General features: G+C 27.5%; 2 protein-coding genes across 7 annotated transcripts; both read right to left on the bottom strand.

Moving 5' to 3' along the window:
- Positions 1 to 731: 731 nt before the first annotated feature.
- On the bottom strand, positions 732 to 4,453 carry LOC126864024 (serine hydroxymethyltransferase). 3 transcript variants are annotated; one of them, XM_050614922.1, is made up of 7 exons: positions 4,272 to 4,453; positions 3,288 to 3,470; positions 2,378 to 2,571; positions 2,080 to 2,291; positions 1,675 to 1,999; positions 1,093 to 1,592; positions 732 to 1,004 (listed from the first exon to the last, which is right to left on the bottom strand). In XM_050614922.1, exons 2-7 carry the CDS (start codon positions 3,450 to 3,452, stop codon positions 838 to 840), a joined length of 1,563 nt encoding a protein of 520 aa, XP_050470879.1. In that variant the 5' UTR covers positions 3,453 to 3,470; positions 4,272 to 4,453; the 3' UTR covers positions 732 to 837. The 3 variants fall into 3 exon arrangements, with proteins under 3 accessions (XP_050470879.1, XP_050470880.1, XP_050470881.1); XM_050614923.1 differs by lacking the exon at positions 4,272 to 4,453 and adding an exon at positions 4,214 to 4,230; XM_050614924.1 differs by lacking the exon at positions 3,288 to 3,470.
- A 130-nt stretch (positions 4,454 to 4,583) lies between these two features.
- Positions 4,584 to 18,126, bottom strand: LOC126864003 (ubiquitin carboxyl-terminal hydrolase 7). 4 transcript variants are annotated; one of them, XM_050614867.1, is made up of 18 exons: positions 17,634 to 18,126; positions 16,463 to 16,561; positions 15,856 to 16,128; positions 15,631 to 15,749; positions 15,215 to 15,349; positions 14,746 to 14,940; positions 14,462 to 14,633; positions 14,172 to 14,364; positions 13,923 to 14,076; positions 13,577 to 13,771; positions 10,778 to 10,999; positions 10,202 to 10,496; positions 9,828 to 10,047; positions 9,586 to 9,753; positions 8,991 to 9,495; positions 8,822 to 8,893; positions 8,661 to 8,760; positions 4,584 to 8,493 (listed from the first exon to the last, which is right to left on the bottom strand). In XM_050614867.1, the coding sequence occupies exons 1-18, from the start codon at positions 17,725 to 17,727 to the stop codon at positions 8,369 to 8,371; spliced, it is 3,336 nt and encodes a 1,111-aa protein (XP_050470824.1). In that variant the 5' UTR covers positions 17,728 to 18,126; the 3' UTR covers positions 4,584 to 8,368. The 4 variants fall into 4 exon arrangements, with proteins under 4 accessions (XP_050470824.1, XP_050470822.1, XP_050470821.1 ...); XM_050614865.1 differs by having other exon boundaries at positions 4,584 to 8,472; positions 17,634 to 17,874; XM_050614864.1 differs by having other exon boundaries at positions 8,661 to 8,754; positions 17,634 to 17,874.

Genomic DNA, 18,126 nt, shown 5'->3' with positions numbered 1-18,126 from the left:
GATACTGATTGATAGTAATGCAGGATAATTTATGTGATAATTCTAAATAAATATCAATTATCAATTCGTGAATAAATCTTGATTGTTAAATAAAAATACACAGCTCTAAACAAAGAAACGTGAAAATAATCAATATCATAATATAGTTAAAAAAATTAAGGATTGATTTTTATTAATATTTTTATTTAGAATTGGTAAGCAACGAATAATAGCAATGGGAATATTTAAATGTTGATGATTAATACAGCAACATTTAGAATCTTATAAACAAATATAAAAATAAAGTATAAATATTAAATTTTTTTATGTAACAATATAGGAGAAAAACTTTTAATATTCGTGTTTATATAAATGTAATATTCAAATTTCTCTTAATAGCAATTTATGCAACTAAACTTTATTTTTCAAATGAAAATTTAACTCACATATACAAGATACGTTTATATTTAGTTGCAATAATAAATGTACAAAGTTCTTAAAAATTAATGAAGAGTATGGAATTTATTATACTGTATGTATAAGTAATGCAATATTGTAATTCACATAATGTAATACCTTTTAAATGTATAATTAAAAATTATCTTATATTTAATTTCTTAATGTACCCATAATAAGCATTTTTCAAATAATTTATATCCGTGAAAGCATTATATATGTATATAAATACATATTTCACACAGAATTCATATATGTATATATTTATGTTTCTTATGAATAATTACAAAACATAATTCTTTTAAACATATTTTATTCTTTTTTACAAAATTAATAAAAAATGTGTGCAATACAAAGAGTTATGTAAGTAAATATTTATAATGTCATAACAAGATTATACCATCAATATTCTTCAAAACCGGGAATAGGAAATTGCCTAGAAAATGTTTCAACTTCTTCTCTTAAAGCTGTAACCTTTGCCTTTATGTTGACATCGGTATTCAATACCCTTTTATAGTCAATAAGTTTAGGACCAGAAATGTTAGACACTTCCTTAGCAAGTAATAGCCCTAAAAGAAATTAGAATCAAAGAATATTTTTTGTACACTTTTAATATTTTCAATTCTATTCTAAGATATTATTTTAAAACATAAGCACCTCTGTGTATAAAATCAACAACTTTATCAATATCTTTTTCAACTAAACCACGAGTGGTTAATGCAGGTGTACCAAGTCTGATACCACTGCAATTCAATGCACTTTTATCACCAGGCACTGTGTTTTTATTGCAAGCTATGGAGATACTCTCCAAAATCTTTTCTGCTTTAGCTCCTGTAATGCCTTTATTTCGTAAATCTACAAGAAACATATGAACATCAGTTCCACCTGTACTGATTTTATAGCCATGCTCCTGAAGTCTTGAACATAGTCTCTTTGCATTAGCTATAATTTGTTTCTGATACTGAAGAAATTCTGGTGATTTAACTTGTTTCATTGTTGTAGCTATGCCTGCAATTGCATGATTGTGAGGTCCACCTTGTAGTCCTGGGAATACAGCCTGATTAATTTTATCTTCCAAATCATACATAATTTGTTGACCATCTTTTCCAATTTTTCTGACTCCCTTACGAAAAAATATAACACCAGCACGAGGTCCTCTAGTAATGATAAACAAAGAAATGTTCTTTGATAAGGAAATAAGAAGCTATTTACCAATAAGCAATATTTGCTAACAATTACCTTAAAGTCTTATGAGTTGTAGTAGATACAACATCACTATATTCGAATGGACTAGGAATTAATTTAGCTGCAACTAATCCTGATACATGAGCCATGTCACTAAATAAATAAGCATTATTCTCATCTGCTATTTCCCTGAATCGCTTGTAGTTTAAGCATCTACTATAACAGGAAACACCTGCTATTATAATTTTAGGCTTAAATAAACTTGCTTCCTCAGCTAACTTATCATAGTCAATTAAACCAGTATCAAGACTAACTTTGTATGGCATTGATTCAAAAAATATTGATGTTGCAGAAACCTTTTTAGTTGCAGAAAAAAAACCTAGAAGATTGAAACAAAAGAGTTTAACATCTATAATAGCATAGCTTATAATGTTTTAGTATGAAAATTTTATGTGGTACCATGTGTAAGATGTCCTCCATCAGGAAGATCTAAACCCATTATACGACCATGAGGCTCAATTAAACCTGTGTAGACTGCAAAATTAGCTGGACTTCCTGAATATGGTTGTACATTACAACCCCATTCTTCAGGATTTAAATCAAATGCTTCCAAAGCACGTTTTTGTGCCAACAATTCAATTTCATCAATGTATTCATTTCCTCCATAATATCTAAATATATAAGGACAGTTTTAACAATTGATAAACATATAAATACCTTAAGAGATAATGATAATTGTAAGTTATAAGAAACATACCTTTGACCAGGAAGGCCTTCACTATATTTATTGTGAAGACAAGAGCTCAAACATTGCAAAACACTGAGAGATGTAAAATTTTCACTAGCAATCATTTCAAGACCAGACTCTTGCCTCTTTTTTTCCTTTTTCATTAATTCAAAAAGTTCTGGGTCTGTTTCCCAGACATTCTTATAAATTATTTCAGGCATGTGCTATGTAATTAAAAATTCAAAGAATTTTAGTGCCTATTTTATATATTATCAATATACTTATCATTTACTTCATATAATAGAAATAATTTATTGGAATAATGCTATACTATTTCCTGAATATATACTTGTTTATTTCTTAAGTCTGCAGGGGATATTGCAAAATAGTGTTTAGTTATTAGTCTTTTTATTATCTTGATAAAGTTCAAAGTGTTTTTACCGATAACCTTGTGTATAGCATGACACAATGAGATTTTCTTTATCAAGAGGCATATATGTTTTACATACAAGACTCTCTGATTACTACTCCCTATTAATTACTTATTTATATTCAATTATTTCTATTACTTATCAATACTTTGATTAATATTTTTTAAATTTAAAGAAATATAATATAGATTCTTAGAAGCATTTTAACAAATAAAAAAATTGTCCAAAGAAATTATACATTAATAATCAGATATATAATATATAATATAATATATAAATATATAAACATTTTTATACAACTTATTTAATTATTATGCAAATAATAAAATAATAAATTAAATATAATATACAGCGATAATTATAAATAATTATAAAAAAATTTTTAATATATAAGATAATTATAAAAAAAACTGCATAAGATATTATTTATGCAAAAAAGTAGCATTATTACTACTGATTGTTCAAACAAAGATTAATTATAATGAGAAATAACTTTTGCAATCACTCACGAGTTTAAGTGTACGACACGTGGTTGAAAAATGCACGTTAGGATTTGAATCTTGGAAGACTTCTGATAGTCCTTGAAGAACACGATCTTTTATATGCTGCATACGGCTGATTAACAGATTGTCAGCCAATCGAAAACCGTAACGATTTAAATTCGCCCAATTCATTGTTATAACAAATAGTTTCTTAAATCATATATATACGAAAGTTCATGAAATATACAAGGTGATTAGAAATTTCTTAAATCATTCATATTTATTGTAACTGACACATTTAGCATTTCGCGTAGTTGCATTCTTTAACCTAAAAATTGTGTAGGACTTTAACTTCAACGGCTCGCAATTTACACGCGCGTAATTTTTAAGTGTAATCGTTTTGTTCAACTATGAGAAGTGATTTAAATGATTCGTAATAATAAAAAATATTTGAAATTGTTAATTTATATAGCAATCTAAAATTGTTCCTCAATAAAATATACAACTTTCAAATAAAAAGTGTCATATTATTACATGAAGATATATGTTTTAAAAAATAAGATTCCTGTTTATTACTAATTTATAAAGAAATCGAATACGTAGTAATACGAGATGTAGTATAAATTTAATATAATAGAAAGCGAATTTTTTCTGTAATTCAATAAAATATTTCAAACATTTTTTTAGAACAATCGAAATTGATTGTAATTATCAAATTGAAATGTTTTAATAACTGTTATAAGCGATTAAAAAAGTTTCTTGTTGTTGGCCTTTCTTTATAAAGGATATAATAGACCTAGACACTTCCTTGTTGTACCAGTTTAATTAAAATTCTTCGACCATTTAACTTCACTTTATAATTATTCAGTTCGAAATATTTCACTGAATTGCAATGCAACTTAGTACATGCTTTAAATGTTTTTCTAATAAGAAATAATGATAACAGATTTTACAGTTTTACTATGGGCAATACTGCTTTGAAAGTATGTAATTCACTATCGACATACTTACTTTCTTCGAATACACGCAAGTCTATAGCGTATATATCACATTTCTTAGCGACCAATGCACTCCACACTTTTATCAGAACCGTTTAAACGTTCTTTTTTTATCACATTACAAAAACTTTAAATATTTTCGTCAGATTGATTGTTCCTTCTCATCTTTAATGATAACTTAACGAACAATAATACTACATTGGGAAATTAATGTTGTTACAATTATGACGAAATTTCTAGGGTACAAACATTTATGTAATTGCCATTTCGTAATTGGATAAGCATTATAAACATGAAAATGATCGCATAATTAAAAAGGCAAACATTTGAAAATTTAACAATTTATTTAAAGAGATTATAATACACTTGTATATATGTACTTTGTAATAATTACTTGTTAATTATATGTTCATTCCAAAAAATGTTTACAAGTTAATTTCTTGTCGTGATAAACAGATTATCATAACAATTTTATACTCGCACACAGCATTTTTTATTTTGCTTCTTTTTGTTATTTATTATTGGCATTTTAATATTTAGCATCCCTGGAAATTTCCGGTAATTGAAGAAAAATTAAATTTCGTTATATATAAATCATCATATGCTAAGTAAAAGTCGTATTTTTATTCAATACGATTTGATAATATTTGTCCTCAGTCCACTAAAGTAACACAACGTACTATTGATTGACAAATGCTATTTAAAGATAAATAAAACGTTTCTTCTTTTGTCATTTTTTTACTATTAAAATAATTAAAAGTAAAAGTAATAGTAATAAAAAGTAATCCAGAAATATTTATCCATAATATTAACCCAGAAATTTTTTAAGTTTGTTTTAAATTTGTATGTTAAAAAAATTAAAGGGTATTTGAAGAAGATATTGATAATATTGAATCATGAAATGATAGAAAATATCTGCATTATACGTTAATGTTACTATTAACCTATCCGCTAAATTTAATACCGCTTTTAAAAAGGAAAACAGTTTAATTATATACAATATTTATATCCAATATTTTATCTCAACAATGAATTTTTCTTGTAATGTAATTTTTTAATCAAGTATTTCGTACTAGTGTCATTATATAATTTTAAATAAGTTAATGTAATGTCGAACAATAACATTGTTCTAATATAAATATTATCTCAATCCTTAAAAAGAAAATAATATTAAAGTAAACGTACGAAGAAAAACGAATTGAAATATGTCACACTGAAATCATGTGAAGATAATCAAATAAATTCATAAAATGTTCTTTTTCTTATTTATTATCTTGTTTATGCATTCTGTATAGTCTCGTTTATTGTGTGTATTTTGCTTTTTATTTGCTTAGAAAAAAATTAGTGAAAAATTATTGATGAACTTTACAATCACAATTGAGCAGCTGCTACAATATTAGCTGTACAAAAACAGAAACAGCATTACAATTAATTACAAGCATTATATTATATATCAGAAGTGCATATTTTCGCGGATTATTTGTTACATGTAAATTTGATATTTTTTTTTCGTTTGCTTTTCTCTTTTTTATTATAATACAATAACTTAAATAATTCTTTTCAAATATAACTTTCATATGATTTAGTGCAAAAAATACATAGATACTATTAACATCGTCATAAGTGATATTCATACTATCTCCAACTTTAAAATCATTGTTATTGTTAGTATTCATTGAGGAACATAACAATAAAATGTATATGTATACAACTAATATGCGGAATTGATATCTATATTTAATAAAATGTGTAATTCATATTTTCATAATGAATACATATGTTTCCAGGTAAATACATATGCCCTATTCATGACATCCTTTGATCAAAACTTTCGCTTTACTTTTGTCAGGAAAACCAGTTATGAATACTAATATTTTTACAAAAAATTAAACATTAAGTTTTTGTATATAATTTAATTAAAAGAAAAATGAAGTTTTCAATTTTTCTAATGTTTAAAAAATATGTACTTCCTTTTAGTGTCTTATCTTTACATGATTCTAATAATCTTATGAATTGAAAAAGAAATAAAAAGAAAAAGAGAACAAAGAAAGTTCATTTCAAAATCACGTAATGAAATGTGTTATTTAAGAATTTCTATCTATATTTTTTAACAGAACACATATTAAAATTATTTTCGAAAACAAAGATAAGCGACTGCAAGTTGCATGTTTATAACGAAACATTTGCAAGCATATACATGATTAAAATTACGGCTGTAGTTAGTCAAACTAGCTGTACAATCACGTTTAGGTTTACAAAATATTGCAATCTTCACAATTAGCATGTCCAGTCTTCGTAAATATTACTGCACATCGCATAAATTTCTTATGTATTATCGATTCATAGTAATTATTCGTCGATGTTGAAATACGCTCTAGAAAACATGTGACATCATGAATAATACATACTCATTGTAAGAGCTACATTTGACGTATTTCTTTAAATTATATACTCAATCGATATAAATTACCGCTCCAATTGAGCTGCAGCAATTTATTATTCTAATAGACTAACAGCTAATTAGCTCGAATTAAAATCATTAACTTGACCTATTTAAAGAGTTCTTTTAAAGTTTAAAACTCTTTCCTTTCTTTATTTTTTAATAATTGCAACAAACTACTCTCTTAGAAAAAGATTTATTTATTAAATAAATTGAATAAATTGCTCCATCTTTTTTCAACATTTAGTAACATTCTTAGGTATTGTGGAGCCATGGATTTAAACGTTTCGAAGAAAGACTATAATCACAGTTAAGAGAGGAGGAAATGTTGAATAAAAGATGATTCATAAATAATAGGAGATCTAGTAATAACATCGTGGCAAGTTATCGTGCGTAGAGTGTATGCAAAGAATAAAAAAAAAAGAACAAAGCTATGAAATAATGTTTAATAAAACAAAAACAAAGGCTTAATTAACGAAATGGCGAAAACACTTTTTTTTAAACAACAACTTTTATCTTCCAATGCATTCCATATAGTTATGCTCATAGCACAGTGAATTCAACATTCACCATATTTGATGCATTCTTTTTCAGTTTTTTGTTATTTTAATTGAAACTGCTTCATTAATATGTTAGTCTACTGCTAGATATTTGCAAAATTTCATAGAATCCCAGTAAAATATATAGGAAAAGATGTAGAGAACACACACAAAAAAGAATATACTCAAACATAAAAAGATCCAGGGTGTTTGGAAAGCAAATCGAAAATTTTATTTATGAATTATCTTGTAAATATTTTATAATAATTTTTGTTATGCAACAATTTCGTACTGTTTAATTACATTCCCCTTCAATTAAAGTATAATAAGCAACGAATCTATAAACAAGATGTTAATGTTTTGCTATTTTGCGAAGAAATATGAAGAAGGTTATAAAAAGTAATTGTATGGCTGCGTTTCAAACATCCTGAATATAATATAAAACAGGAATATGTAGACAATTCTTTTGTGATAATGGGCGTTAAGTATTACATCACGTAGAACAGTACATAATGTTTCTTTGGGTCTCATTATATTCAGCTACAAAGATTTTACATGGCAGGATCAAATAACCGAGATTTAAAAAAAAAATTATACTTTTCTAAACTAATGCGCTATATTTATAAATACCTTACTGTTTCTTGACACAAAAGCATTTTTTTATTTAGTAATAAAATATGCTTTTAAATAAATTCTTACTCTTGATAAACGTAAAAGCAGTGAAAAACAGTGCTTTCAAAAATATTTGTTAAATAACTGTCACTGAGTGACAAAATATTTACAAATTTCACAAATAGAATCCATTGTTGCAGTATAGTGGAATCAATCATCAGTATATATGATTGATCCAGCCATTACGTAAAATCCCTGTCGATTCGAAAGGGAGAACTTCCATGATGTATAAAATATCATTGCATGTTCATTACAGTCTCTTAATCCATCGTATACAAAGCGTAGATTTACCTTTTGTTAACATGATCATAATATTAAAACCGCGCACTATCTGGTTGAAGAACCGAATACATAAACGCATTTCCAACCATCCTATGTCAAACGTCGCTTTCTTACTATAGAGTCGTATAAATTATATGAGTGGCTGCCTAATTTCATTTTTCTTGGTGTGATGAAAATCTAATTGTAAATTTTAATGGCCTTTTCGAGGTAGTTGATACGAGAGCGCTTTGGCGCTTTGTTGACGTGTTCTAGGCCGAGCCAAGGCCTAAGTGGCGATGTGCCTGCGTTTAAAAATGGATAAACTACAAAATTTATTTTTCATCAACGTCAATTTAAAGTTTTTACTGTAAAATTATTCGCTACTTCACCTATTTCAATATTTTCTATCAAAACTTTGACGTTTGTATTTATATGCATGTGTGAGTGTATGTATTTTTTTTATTTGTATCTTTTTTATTTGAACACTTACTTTGATTTGGATGAATACGGAAATCTGCAAGGTCCATGCAGTATTCTGGCGAGTCCATAATAAAGTGTGGTTTACCCATCGTCACCACCGCGAACTTAAACTTCAAAGTTTTTTTATGAATTCTCATAGAATATCAAATAAAATTAGATTAGGATGCCTACCTTTTCAAATTCTTTTTCTTGTACCCCCAACTTCTTCAATAGTCTTTCTTTCATCTTTGGAAAAGGCTCGCCCTGTAAACACATAAACGACGAAAATACAAACAATGTAAAATTATAAAATTAAAATATTTACTTGAAAAAACATCTTTTCATATTTTACTATACTTACATGTTTGATTTTAAAGAAAAAGGGAATACCAAATGTTGAAAAAATATCCTTGTGGAAATGGGCAACAGGAACCAACATTTCATCTTCTGCTAAATTTAACTCATCATTTGGAATTTCTTCTATCCTGTATAATTTTGTGCCAGATGTATTTAAATTATCTAAAGGTACATCTTCCCTTGGTCCAGGCGAAAGTTTACTAGAATTAATTTCTAATATCCTTAATTTTCCAGATCCGTTTTCTGATAATTCTACTTGTTTTTTAGCTTCTTCCAGCAGTGTTGCTACTGTTCCATTTTTGTTAGGATAAAGAATAATTTCCTTCTCTTCTTTAAGAGACGGACCAACCCATATACATTTGAACTGCTTTTTGTTTTCGAGTTCATTTACTCTAATACTAAGTTGCTGATAATATAACTTTTTTGCTTTAGGTTTACAATAAGAAACTAAATCTTTCAACGAACCTTCAAATGTGCATTTTAGTGGGTGACCAGGTGAATCTTTGTAGCTGCAAATGTAATAAGAAATATTTGTATATATAATATAGACGTATAAAAGTATATAAAATTGCATAGTTATATATTATATATATTCTTACGTTTGACATTTAAAGAATTGCAAAAGATAAGGATCTGTACCAAGTCTCTGTGCCACAGCTCTTGCCATTTGGTCATATGTCATTCTTAATGAAAGTTCCATTGTAAAACCAGTATCATTAGGAATTGTTTTATCACAAAACGTAACTTCCACTCTATGAAATAGGTCTCTGAAATATAACAAAAATTTTTGTATAAAGATATTTGTATAAATATCAAATTTTACAAATGTTTCTCAACTTACTTGAAGTATTCTCTACATGTTGGAAGCTCATACATTTGATTGTCACCCTCTTTTTGAAAAACAATTATATCTCCATCCATTAATTCCTCAAGGACTTTCTCTAATGGTTCTGTTAAGTTGTCTATCTTTTCTACCAAGTTTGGTTTGATTTCTTCGTAAAGAGCCAATTCTGTATCAGGTGGGAAACCGGCTCTTTCATTTAAGATTGGTATAAGTTCCTCTGCACAAAACCGTGATAACAATTATTTTCCACTGTTATGAAGATATAAATCTATTATATTTTATAATATATAAATTTGTTTCTTAATCTCTGACAATAACATTATAGCAAAAAATGAAATTAAAGAAAGGAAGTTATTTAAAATAAAACTTACGGACTTTAGCTGTGACAGGCATATAATGATGTCCGCAGTAATGAATCTTCTTATTTTTGGGGTCGTATAATTTAAAAAATAGCAGAACATCAGTGTCTTTATCGAAAGGTGGCAATGCTGTTAGATCAGAATCTGGAGGAACAAGTTCAACAAACACGTTCCAAACATTTGGGTTCTCTGCGCATTGGTAAATGGATTTTTGTAGGTCATTTTCTAATTCAATTGGCATTGGTCTACAAGTCTGGTTTGAACGCACATTCAACGGCCACAAACGAATTTGTTCTATTGGATATTTCTGTAGAAAAAAATCCCATAAAATTAATTATTTAGATTCTGTATCCTTCAATTTGATAAAATAGTTGTTTCACTTTTAAGTACAATTTTTTTAATCACCTACCGTGTTCGTAGATGATCACAATAATATAATATATAACCAATTAGTAGCACATATTATGAAGTCACACCAATATTTCAATATCAAATAATTAAAAATATCGATAAAATAAAATATCGATAGTAGCATATTTTAATACAATATGATGAGAGTAATAGCATGAAAAATTTGTCAACACTTACCAAGCTATCACTCAGCAATTCGAGAAACTCGTGCAAGGTACACTGCTTACGTACGCGAAATACACGATACAAAGCATGCTCTGGATCATATAAGTCATTCCCTTGGTGACCGTCAAAATTATCCTCAAGAAGGACGTTGACGGTTATATACAAGTATGCTTCTGTTCTTTCCTTTCTTCGTATTTGTTCCAGCCTCTTCTCCTCTTGCAGCCTCTCCACCAGCTAGACCAACAAAATTAAAATTATCCATATATGTACTAAATTCATCTCATTGGTAATTTTTCCTCATCTGTCTTCTAAAATTTAAACTTTTAGAAAAGCAGTGTGCTAGTATCATGCTTTTGAGATTCGAGAACAAATAGTATTCGAAACATCAAAAGAATGAATTTTGTTTTGTCCTTTATATAATTTTAATTTTGTTCATCTGCCGCAATACAGACTACTAAGTCAAACAATTACACAATGAAAATTATTCAGCTGTAAATGATGGTTTCATGTAATGTACTTCAAATTAATGCAAACAATTAGAAAGTATATAAAATACATAAAATACTAATAAATTTTTACACAGGGATGATGTTTTAATAACTAAATAATGATTTATGAAATGTACTAAATTTTTGTTTCATAGTTCTAAAAAATAAATTTCCTATTATCTTCATTTTGTCTACTACATTTTGATTAAAGTATAAAACACAATGTTATATTATATATTTCTTTGAAATCAAGAATCATACAATGTTAATAATTGATATTTGCAGATCTTAGACTATCATACCTGTGTGCTATGAATATTTACAAAAATACATGACCATCATTTATGCTAAATAATAAAAAGAATGTAATGTATAACTATAGTAGTGTGGAGATGCTTTACATATTGAATTACTGTCATGCGGATGTTTTAAATAATAAAACAACTACATTTTTAACAAGTAAAAAGTAAAAATGGTAACAAATTAACTAATATGATTTTTAGTGTTTGAAATTCTCTAGTATTCAACAGTTTATTCTATATTTTTTCATTCATTTTATGTCTAAGATAAAGAGTAATATATATATATATATATTATATATTATATATATATATATAGGTATTTTATAGTTATTATGAAATATTCACTTTGTTCATGAGGCATTGAATTTTTTCTATTTATTAATACGTAACAACAAATAAATAGATAGCATCTGTTGATGGTCATACTGACTATGAACATTGACAAAATTTAATGAATTAACGACTCGATTAATTGATTCAGACCTCATTACAAGGTTCAATATCCTAATTTTATTATTAACGTTGATTCAAAGTGTTAATTCGTGAAAATCATAGATTTAATAATATAAATCACATTTCACCTCACTCACTAAACGATCTTCATTAAATAACAAATACACCTTAGAAGACGTATTAAGGAAGTAGCAGACATTAATAAATCCTACTTATTGTTCATTTTCTCTTTTTCCCACAGCATTATCTATTTCATGAGTTATAACTCATTATTTTAAATCAGATTTTGAATAATTATCTCACTCTATAAACTAATAAGTCTTTCTTGCCTGTACTTTTGTTATAATTATTCACACATTTCAACCTATTCTGCGATATGTCTGTGCATTTGTTACCCAAAGCTTTAGAATACTACAATACAATTATTTTTTTTAGGTATAATATCATACAATATTTATTACAATAAACATTTCAAACTGATTCTAAGGCTCACCATGATAATAGCCTAATAATCAGATTTTATGCCAACCCGATTTCAATTTTTGTATAGTACCTGAAGTGCAACGCGTACATTAATTATAGCTGTTTAACCTTCAATCAACTAATATATAATTAATATAAAATTTTTAAGTAACGAGAAAAATAAATTAAAAGAATCAACAAAGATCTAATTTTTACATGACTCAATCGTCCATACAAAAAAAATCCTCTGTCAAAAAGATTAAAATACGTTCATTTGAATAAAACAAATCTCTATATAACATTAACTAATAAAAATCTATTGATAATATACATATTAGATAACTGTAATACAACATTTTATATTGATTAACTGTCATTTTCAAACCAAATATCTTTGTATATAGACATCAATTCAATATAATGTAATGAAATATTTTTTTTTCTCCTTTCTTTTTTAAATATGTAATAAATATCAGCAAAGTAATGCGCGCGTAACACTTTTAAGTCACATAAGAGTGACGTATTACATACAACATGCTGTATCTGAAAATGGACACAATGTATACAATATCAACATTTGGTGATATAACAGCCTGTAGCTGATAACGCTATAAATTTCTGGTTATTAAAAAATATTAAGAGAAATTTTATAACAAATATTTGAAAATATATATATGTATGTATAGGTGCTAAAAAAAATATTAATTTATTAAATTTAATTTGTAGATATTATTTTCTGATTAATTCACATATCCAAAATATTGAATCTATTCAAATACGTTCCTATGTTATTAAACTTATTTCATCCTTGTATATAACTTGATGTAATGTTTTATGAATTTGATGATTTTATATGTTATGAGCTAATTAGCTCAAGACATATTTAAGAAATGGGAAGTTTTATTGGAAAAGAATTCAACCAATTTGCAACTCTTTCCATCTCTTCAAAAATCATGAATATAGAGATTTGGATTTCGAGAATTTTGCGTGCACGGACGAAGAGTCGTAGTCTCTGTATGTGAGTCTTTGATTGAGTCAGTCGCGTCTTTGTCACGTTCATGGTCGCTCAACTCCTGGGAAAGCTCTCTTTGTAGGACGTTTCTGACCTCTTGAGGTATATCCTCTTCCTTGACTTCTTGTAGGACGTTTTCCAGCTCAGAGTCCCTTATGTACACCAACATATAGGCGTTCGTACAATGTTTGACAGCTATAGACATATCCTCATCTTGACCACCATAATTGTGTTCAATAGCTTCTTGTTTCGTACACCTTGAGACGACATCATCGTCGAATTTGCACCACTGTTTCAGAATTGAGTATACACAATCAATGATATTTGCATATAATTATTTAAAATTATTTAAATAGAAAATGACATTATGTTTAAAAGAAATACATAATTATTTCTAACTAAATTAGAATAAAATAATTAGAATAAAAAAATGCACATACTTTTCCATCACCAGCTGGGTTGATAAATACAACATAATGCCCACCATGATTATCCCCACTGTGTACTAAGACTGCGTGCAATGTATAATCTGCACTTGTTGCTTCTTTATTTTGTAAATATTTGCCAAGGCTTATTTTTTCATAGAATTCAAACCTTAATGAAATTTAATATATATAGACATAAAGATCGCAAATATGAAAAAATAGATTCTATGTATTAAGATTATAATTTTTTTTGTTATTTCTTACCTATCATTAAATTTTACAGAACAATCTGTAACTGGATCATATTGAAATCGCATTAAATGTAAATGCAACACTGGTGGAAATGATGAAAAGATAACACCCTTTTCTGCCTCTTGCAATCCATTCTCCCCCGCATCATATTTATTATCACCATCCAGACTTTCAGTACTCACATAATCATTAAAAGACTCATAAACTAAAGTTAATTTTTACATAATATAAAATTTTATAAACAATACGCAAAACATGAAATTTTTATGTATTTAATAAGAAATATTTCTTCGTATACTTACTATTTTTCTTTCCTTTTATATTTAACTGTATATCATAGAAAGTTTCAACTCTAGTTGATTTGTAATCAATATTTTTACATTTGATAAATGAGACCATTTTTCCTTCAAATAATTTTGGCACTGTACCTTCTACACATGTACCTTTCATTTTACTTTCCAACTTGTCTAAAAGCTAAAGCAATTATTAGTAAAGAAAAACTCTTATCATTGATAAATAAAGCTTAAAATACTACAGATTATTGTTAAGGATTTTATAAATAGTAGTAAGTACATTAATTCCTTACCACTCGTAAAAATTCTTGTACATCATGTTGCATGAATGAATCCAATGTTTCCCAACCAAAGCTTTTGGTTAATTTTTTTGTACCTACTGGCTTATCAGAGAACTGTAATTCATGAAATACCCTTTGTAAAGCCAAAGCAACACTTTTGCTAGAATCATCACTTTCTGTTGGCATTTTGTAAACTGCTTTACGTAACTAGAAACATAAAGGATAAATACCTAAATATTTATATTACAATCACAAAAAGTTTAAGATCTAGAAAGTAAAGAATATTAATTAGTTTTTAGTTTAAAAAATACAACAAATTTTATTTTACTTCTGTTAATCTGATAATTTCATAATATCCATCACTATCAATGTTTCTTTAGAAATTTGTATTAACATAATATACACAGCACATACTCATACAAATAACAATTATAGTTAATATTTAAGTTTTGAAATACTCGAAATGAATTTATTAACCTACCTGATTCGTAAAATACAAAGTTTGAAGTAAAGAGTTCATATAGCATGTAGCACCTTGATTTTTTAAGCCTACAAATCCTGTATGCTTTTTACTATCCCAGCTGACACCATGTGGAGCATCAGCCATGACATGAACCTATTTAAAAAGAATTAATGTTATAAAAATAGCTATAAACGTGTATGTTTACAGAAAATATTTACGAAACAAATGGATTGAAACTTAATATTTATATAATATTTCATAAACCTCCTCAGAGAATTAAATTATAACATAACCAGAAAATTGGAAATTTTTAAAAATTTTTGATTGAAGATAGCCTAAAATAAAAGTAATGAATAACTATAAATTTTTACATCAAATTAAACAAAATATTTCTTTATTACTCTTTGATTTAAAAAATCTAATATCACACTAACCTCAAGTGTAATAGAATCATCTTTAATAAAACCTTTATCAGGATCCAGGACATCCTGCCATGTCATAAAATGACTAAATCCCCAATCATTTTCTTTACTATAGAAGAGATGTTGAATTTCTAAAATAAGAATACAGAATCATAATATTAACTAAATTAAAAATTAAATGAAACAAAACAATCTTCAGTAAAAATAAAATATTAGTATATGAAAATATATACTAACTTCTACTAAATGGTTCCTGTCCTTCCTTACAAGAAAGTAATCGAAGATCTGCAACTGCATAACAACTCCATGATGATTCACTTTCTCCATTACATTGCAGAAAAAAACCAAGAGATTTCTGAGGAGCTCTATCTTGTGTCTGACTTGACCTTGGCATTATCATTATTTTCCATGGTAAATTACGAACGTAACATGGAGGTGACAACTGGGTTTCTTTCATTTTAGAAAGATTTTCCACTGTATAACGAAATGTTGCCTCTGATCTTGCTTCATCTAAATAAAAAGATATTGAGATTTATAATTAATGATATGCATTTAAATTTTTATAATTGCAACATTAGATTACATCTCATTATAATATTCTTACTCATCATAACTTATTATAACTTTTATAACAACTTTTAATATCTATTATGTATCTATATACCACAATTTTTAAGTTCCCTTTAATCGCTAATTGAATTTAATTACTAATAAAATTTAAGTAAGCTGTCACTGTTAGCAAACATTTATGCCTTTTATTAAGATTTTAATGCTAATATTGTGTTTAATTTGTAAGAAAGGTGGTATCAATAAAATAATCTTTTTTTAAATATTTTTCTCCTACCTTCCTCCATCTCTTGATCTTGAACTATACAAGCTAATTCTGATTCTCCGTTCATAGGACTAGTATCATTACCATCTCCTCCACCATCATTTGGTGTTTCTAGAAGGTTAAGACATCTATTACTGCAAAATTTTTAAAAGCTGCTTTTTGAAAAAAGCTTTCATAACAATTTTAGCAATAAATTAGACGGATAACATTACATTTTACAATGAATTATGCGCTGTTTTGTATATAATATATAAATTTTTGACAGTATTTTTGTATTTTATAAACAGTACCAAAGGAATGTTGTATATTTGAGCTGTTTGAATTGTAGATTATCCACAATACTAATATATAAAAGTAAAAAATTTACTTAATGTTTTATAATAAACTTAAAAAAGTGATTTACAGAAATATCCATGTAGTAATTTATACACATAAAACTTGATGAAAAATGCTGTGTCAAATTCCAGTCATTGTGTCATAATTAGAAAACAAATGAATGTTTTCATCAAATGAAGATCTGCTTATAACCATATATTTATAAGTTGTTAAAAAGAGTATATATACATTCAGTAACTTAACATTAAGTGTTTAAAGTATTTATATAGATATGTAGAGAAACAAAAAATAACAGTACATTTAAAATATATTTAGAATCTTACTTTTCTTTGTCAAGTTAATATAATTTGCGTGATTATATACAACATACATACTATATTGGCGCGCGCGCGCGCATGTGTGTGTGTTACGTATTATACATATATATTAAATACATATCCCATTGCAATATTTTCTATAATGAAAATTTTAATAAACATCAACACATAGATTTTGATTCTTTTTGAATATATAAACTGCATGACTATGCAACAAACCAATCAAGTAGTATAGAATCAAAACTATCCCAAATATAGCATAATATAACACAAATTATCGAAATCATATAAATATGTCACATATTTTTAACTCTAAAACCAACATAATTTTTATCTTATATTCTAATTAACGCTATTTTTGACTAAAATACGTACATACGTAAAGAAAGTTCACTGTAAAATGTTCGTATCAACGTATAAAGTTCGAAATAATTTCCCATAACCTTCAAAGCAAAAATCAAAACATATAAAACTAATAGAAAAAACTAGAAAAATTTCAATGAAATGAAACAGATGAGGGTAACCCGTACCTCCTTCTTGTGTATCCATTTCTTCGACTTCATTGACCTGAACCGGTGCCAGGTTGAGCTGTTTAAGATTTTCCTGATCGTTAACGTGGTTCATCGCAATGCCGATATTGATGGTCGTCTTGATTGCGCCGGGAACCTCGGAGGCGGCTTCCGCCGTCGAGGTTACTTCTGAAGTTAATTTAACTGATGCAACTGCAGACGAGTTTCGAGTAAAAATGGACTGTTGTCGTTCGACGGGTTGATTATTCTCGTCAGGGACGGAAGATTTTTGCTCGAGCGAATGTTGCTGATTTAGTTGTTCGATTCCAATCGCAACCGGGCTCGCGTCACTACTACGACTCGAGAACGACGTCTTTTTGCCACTCGACGATGGTTGATATTTACTTGCGATGAGACCAATTTCTGCAGCTCTCAAGTGCCCCCGCTTTTTCGGGGGACGCCCACAGCATATATTCCACCCTTGCGAGATATCCTCGTAATTTCTACGTTGTCT

The sequence above is a fragment of the Bombus huntii genome, chromosome 3 (genome assembly GCF_024542735.1).
Source record: "Bombus huntii isolate Logan2020A chromosome 3, iyBomHunt1.1, whole genome shotgun sequence".
Taxonomy (NCBI): Eukaryota; Metazoa; Arthropoda; class Insecta; order Hymenoptera; family Apidae; genus Bombus; species Bombus huntii.
This window is presented reverse-complemented; position numbering and strand designations above follow the sequence as displayed.

Coding starts and splice junctions, on each gene's coding strand:
- LOC126864003 (XM_050614867.1), bottom strand. CDS start 17,727: ATGAACCACGTTAACGATCAGGAAAATCTTAAACAGCTCAACCTGGCA. Junction 14,365..14,461: donor TATAAAAGGAAAGAAAAATA/GTAAGTATACGA, acceptor AATTAACTTTAG/TTTATGAGTCTTTTAATGAT. Junction 13,772..13,922: donor ACCCAGCTGGTGATGGAAAA/GTATGTGCATTT, acceptor ATTCTGAAACAG/TGGTGCAAATTCGACGATGA.
- LOC126864024 (XM_050614922.1), bottom strand. CDS start 3,452: ATGAATTGGGCGAATTTAAATCGTTACGGTTTTCGATTGGCTGACAAT. Junction 2,000..2,079: donor TGGAGGACATCTTACACATG/GTACCACATAAA, acceptor TCAATCTTCTAG/GTTTTTTTTCTGCAACTAAA. Junction 1,005..1,092: donor TGTTGATTTTATACACAGAG/GTGCTTATGTTT, acceptor AATTTCTTTTAG/GGCTATTACTTGCTAAGGAA.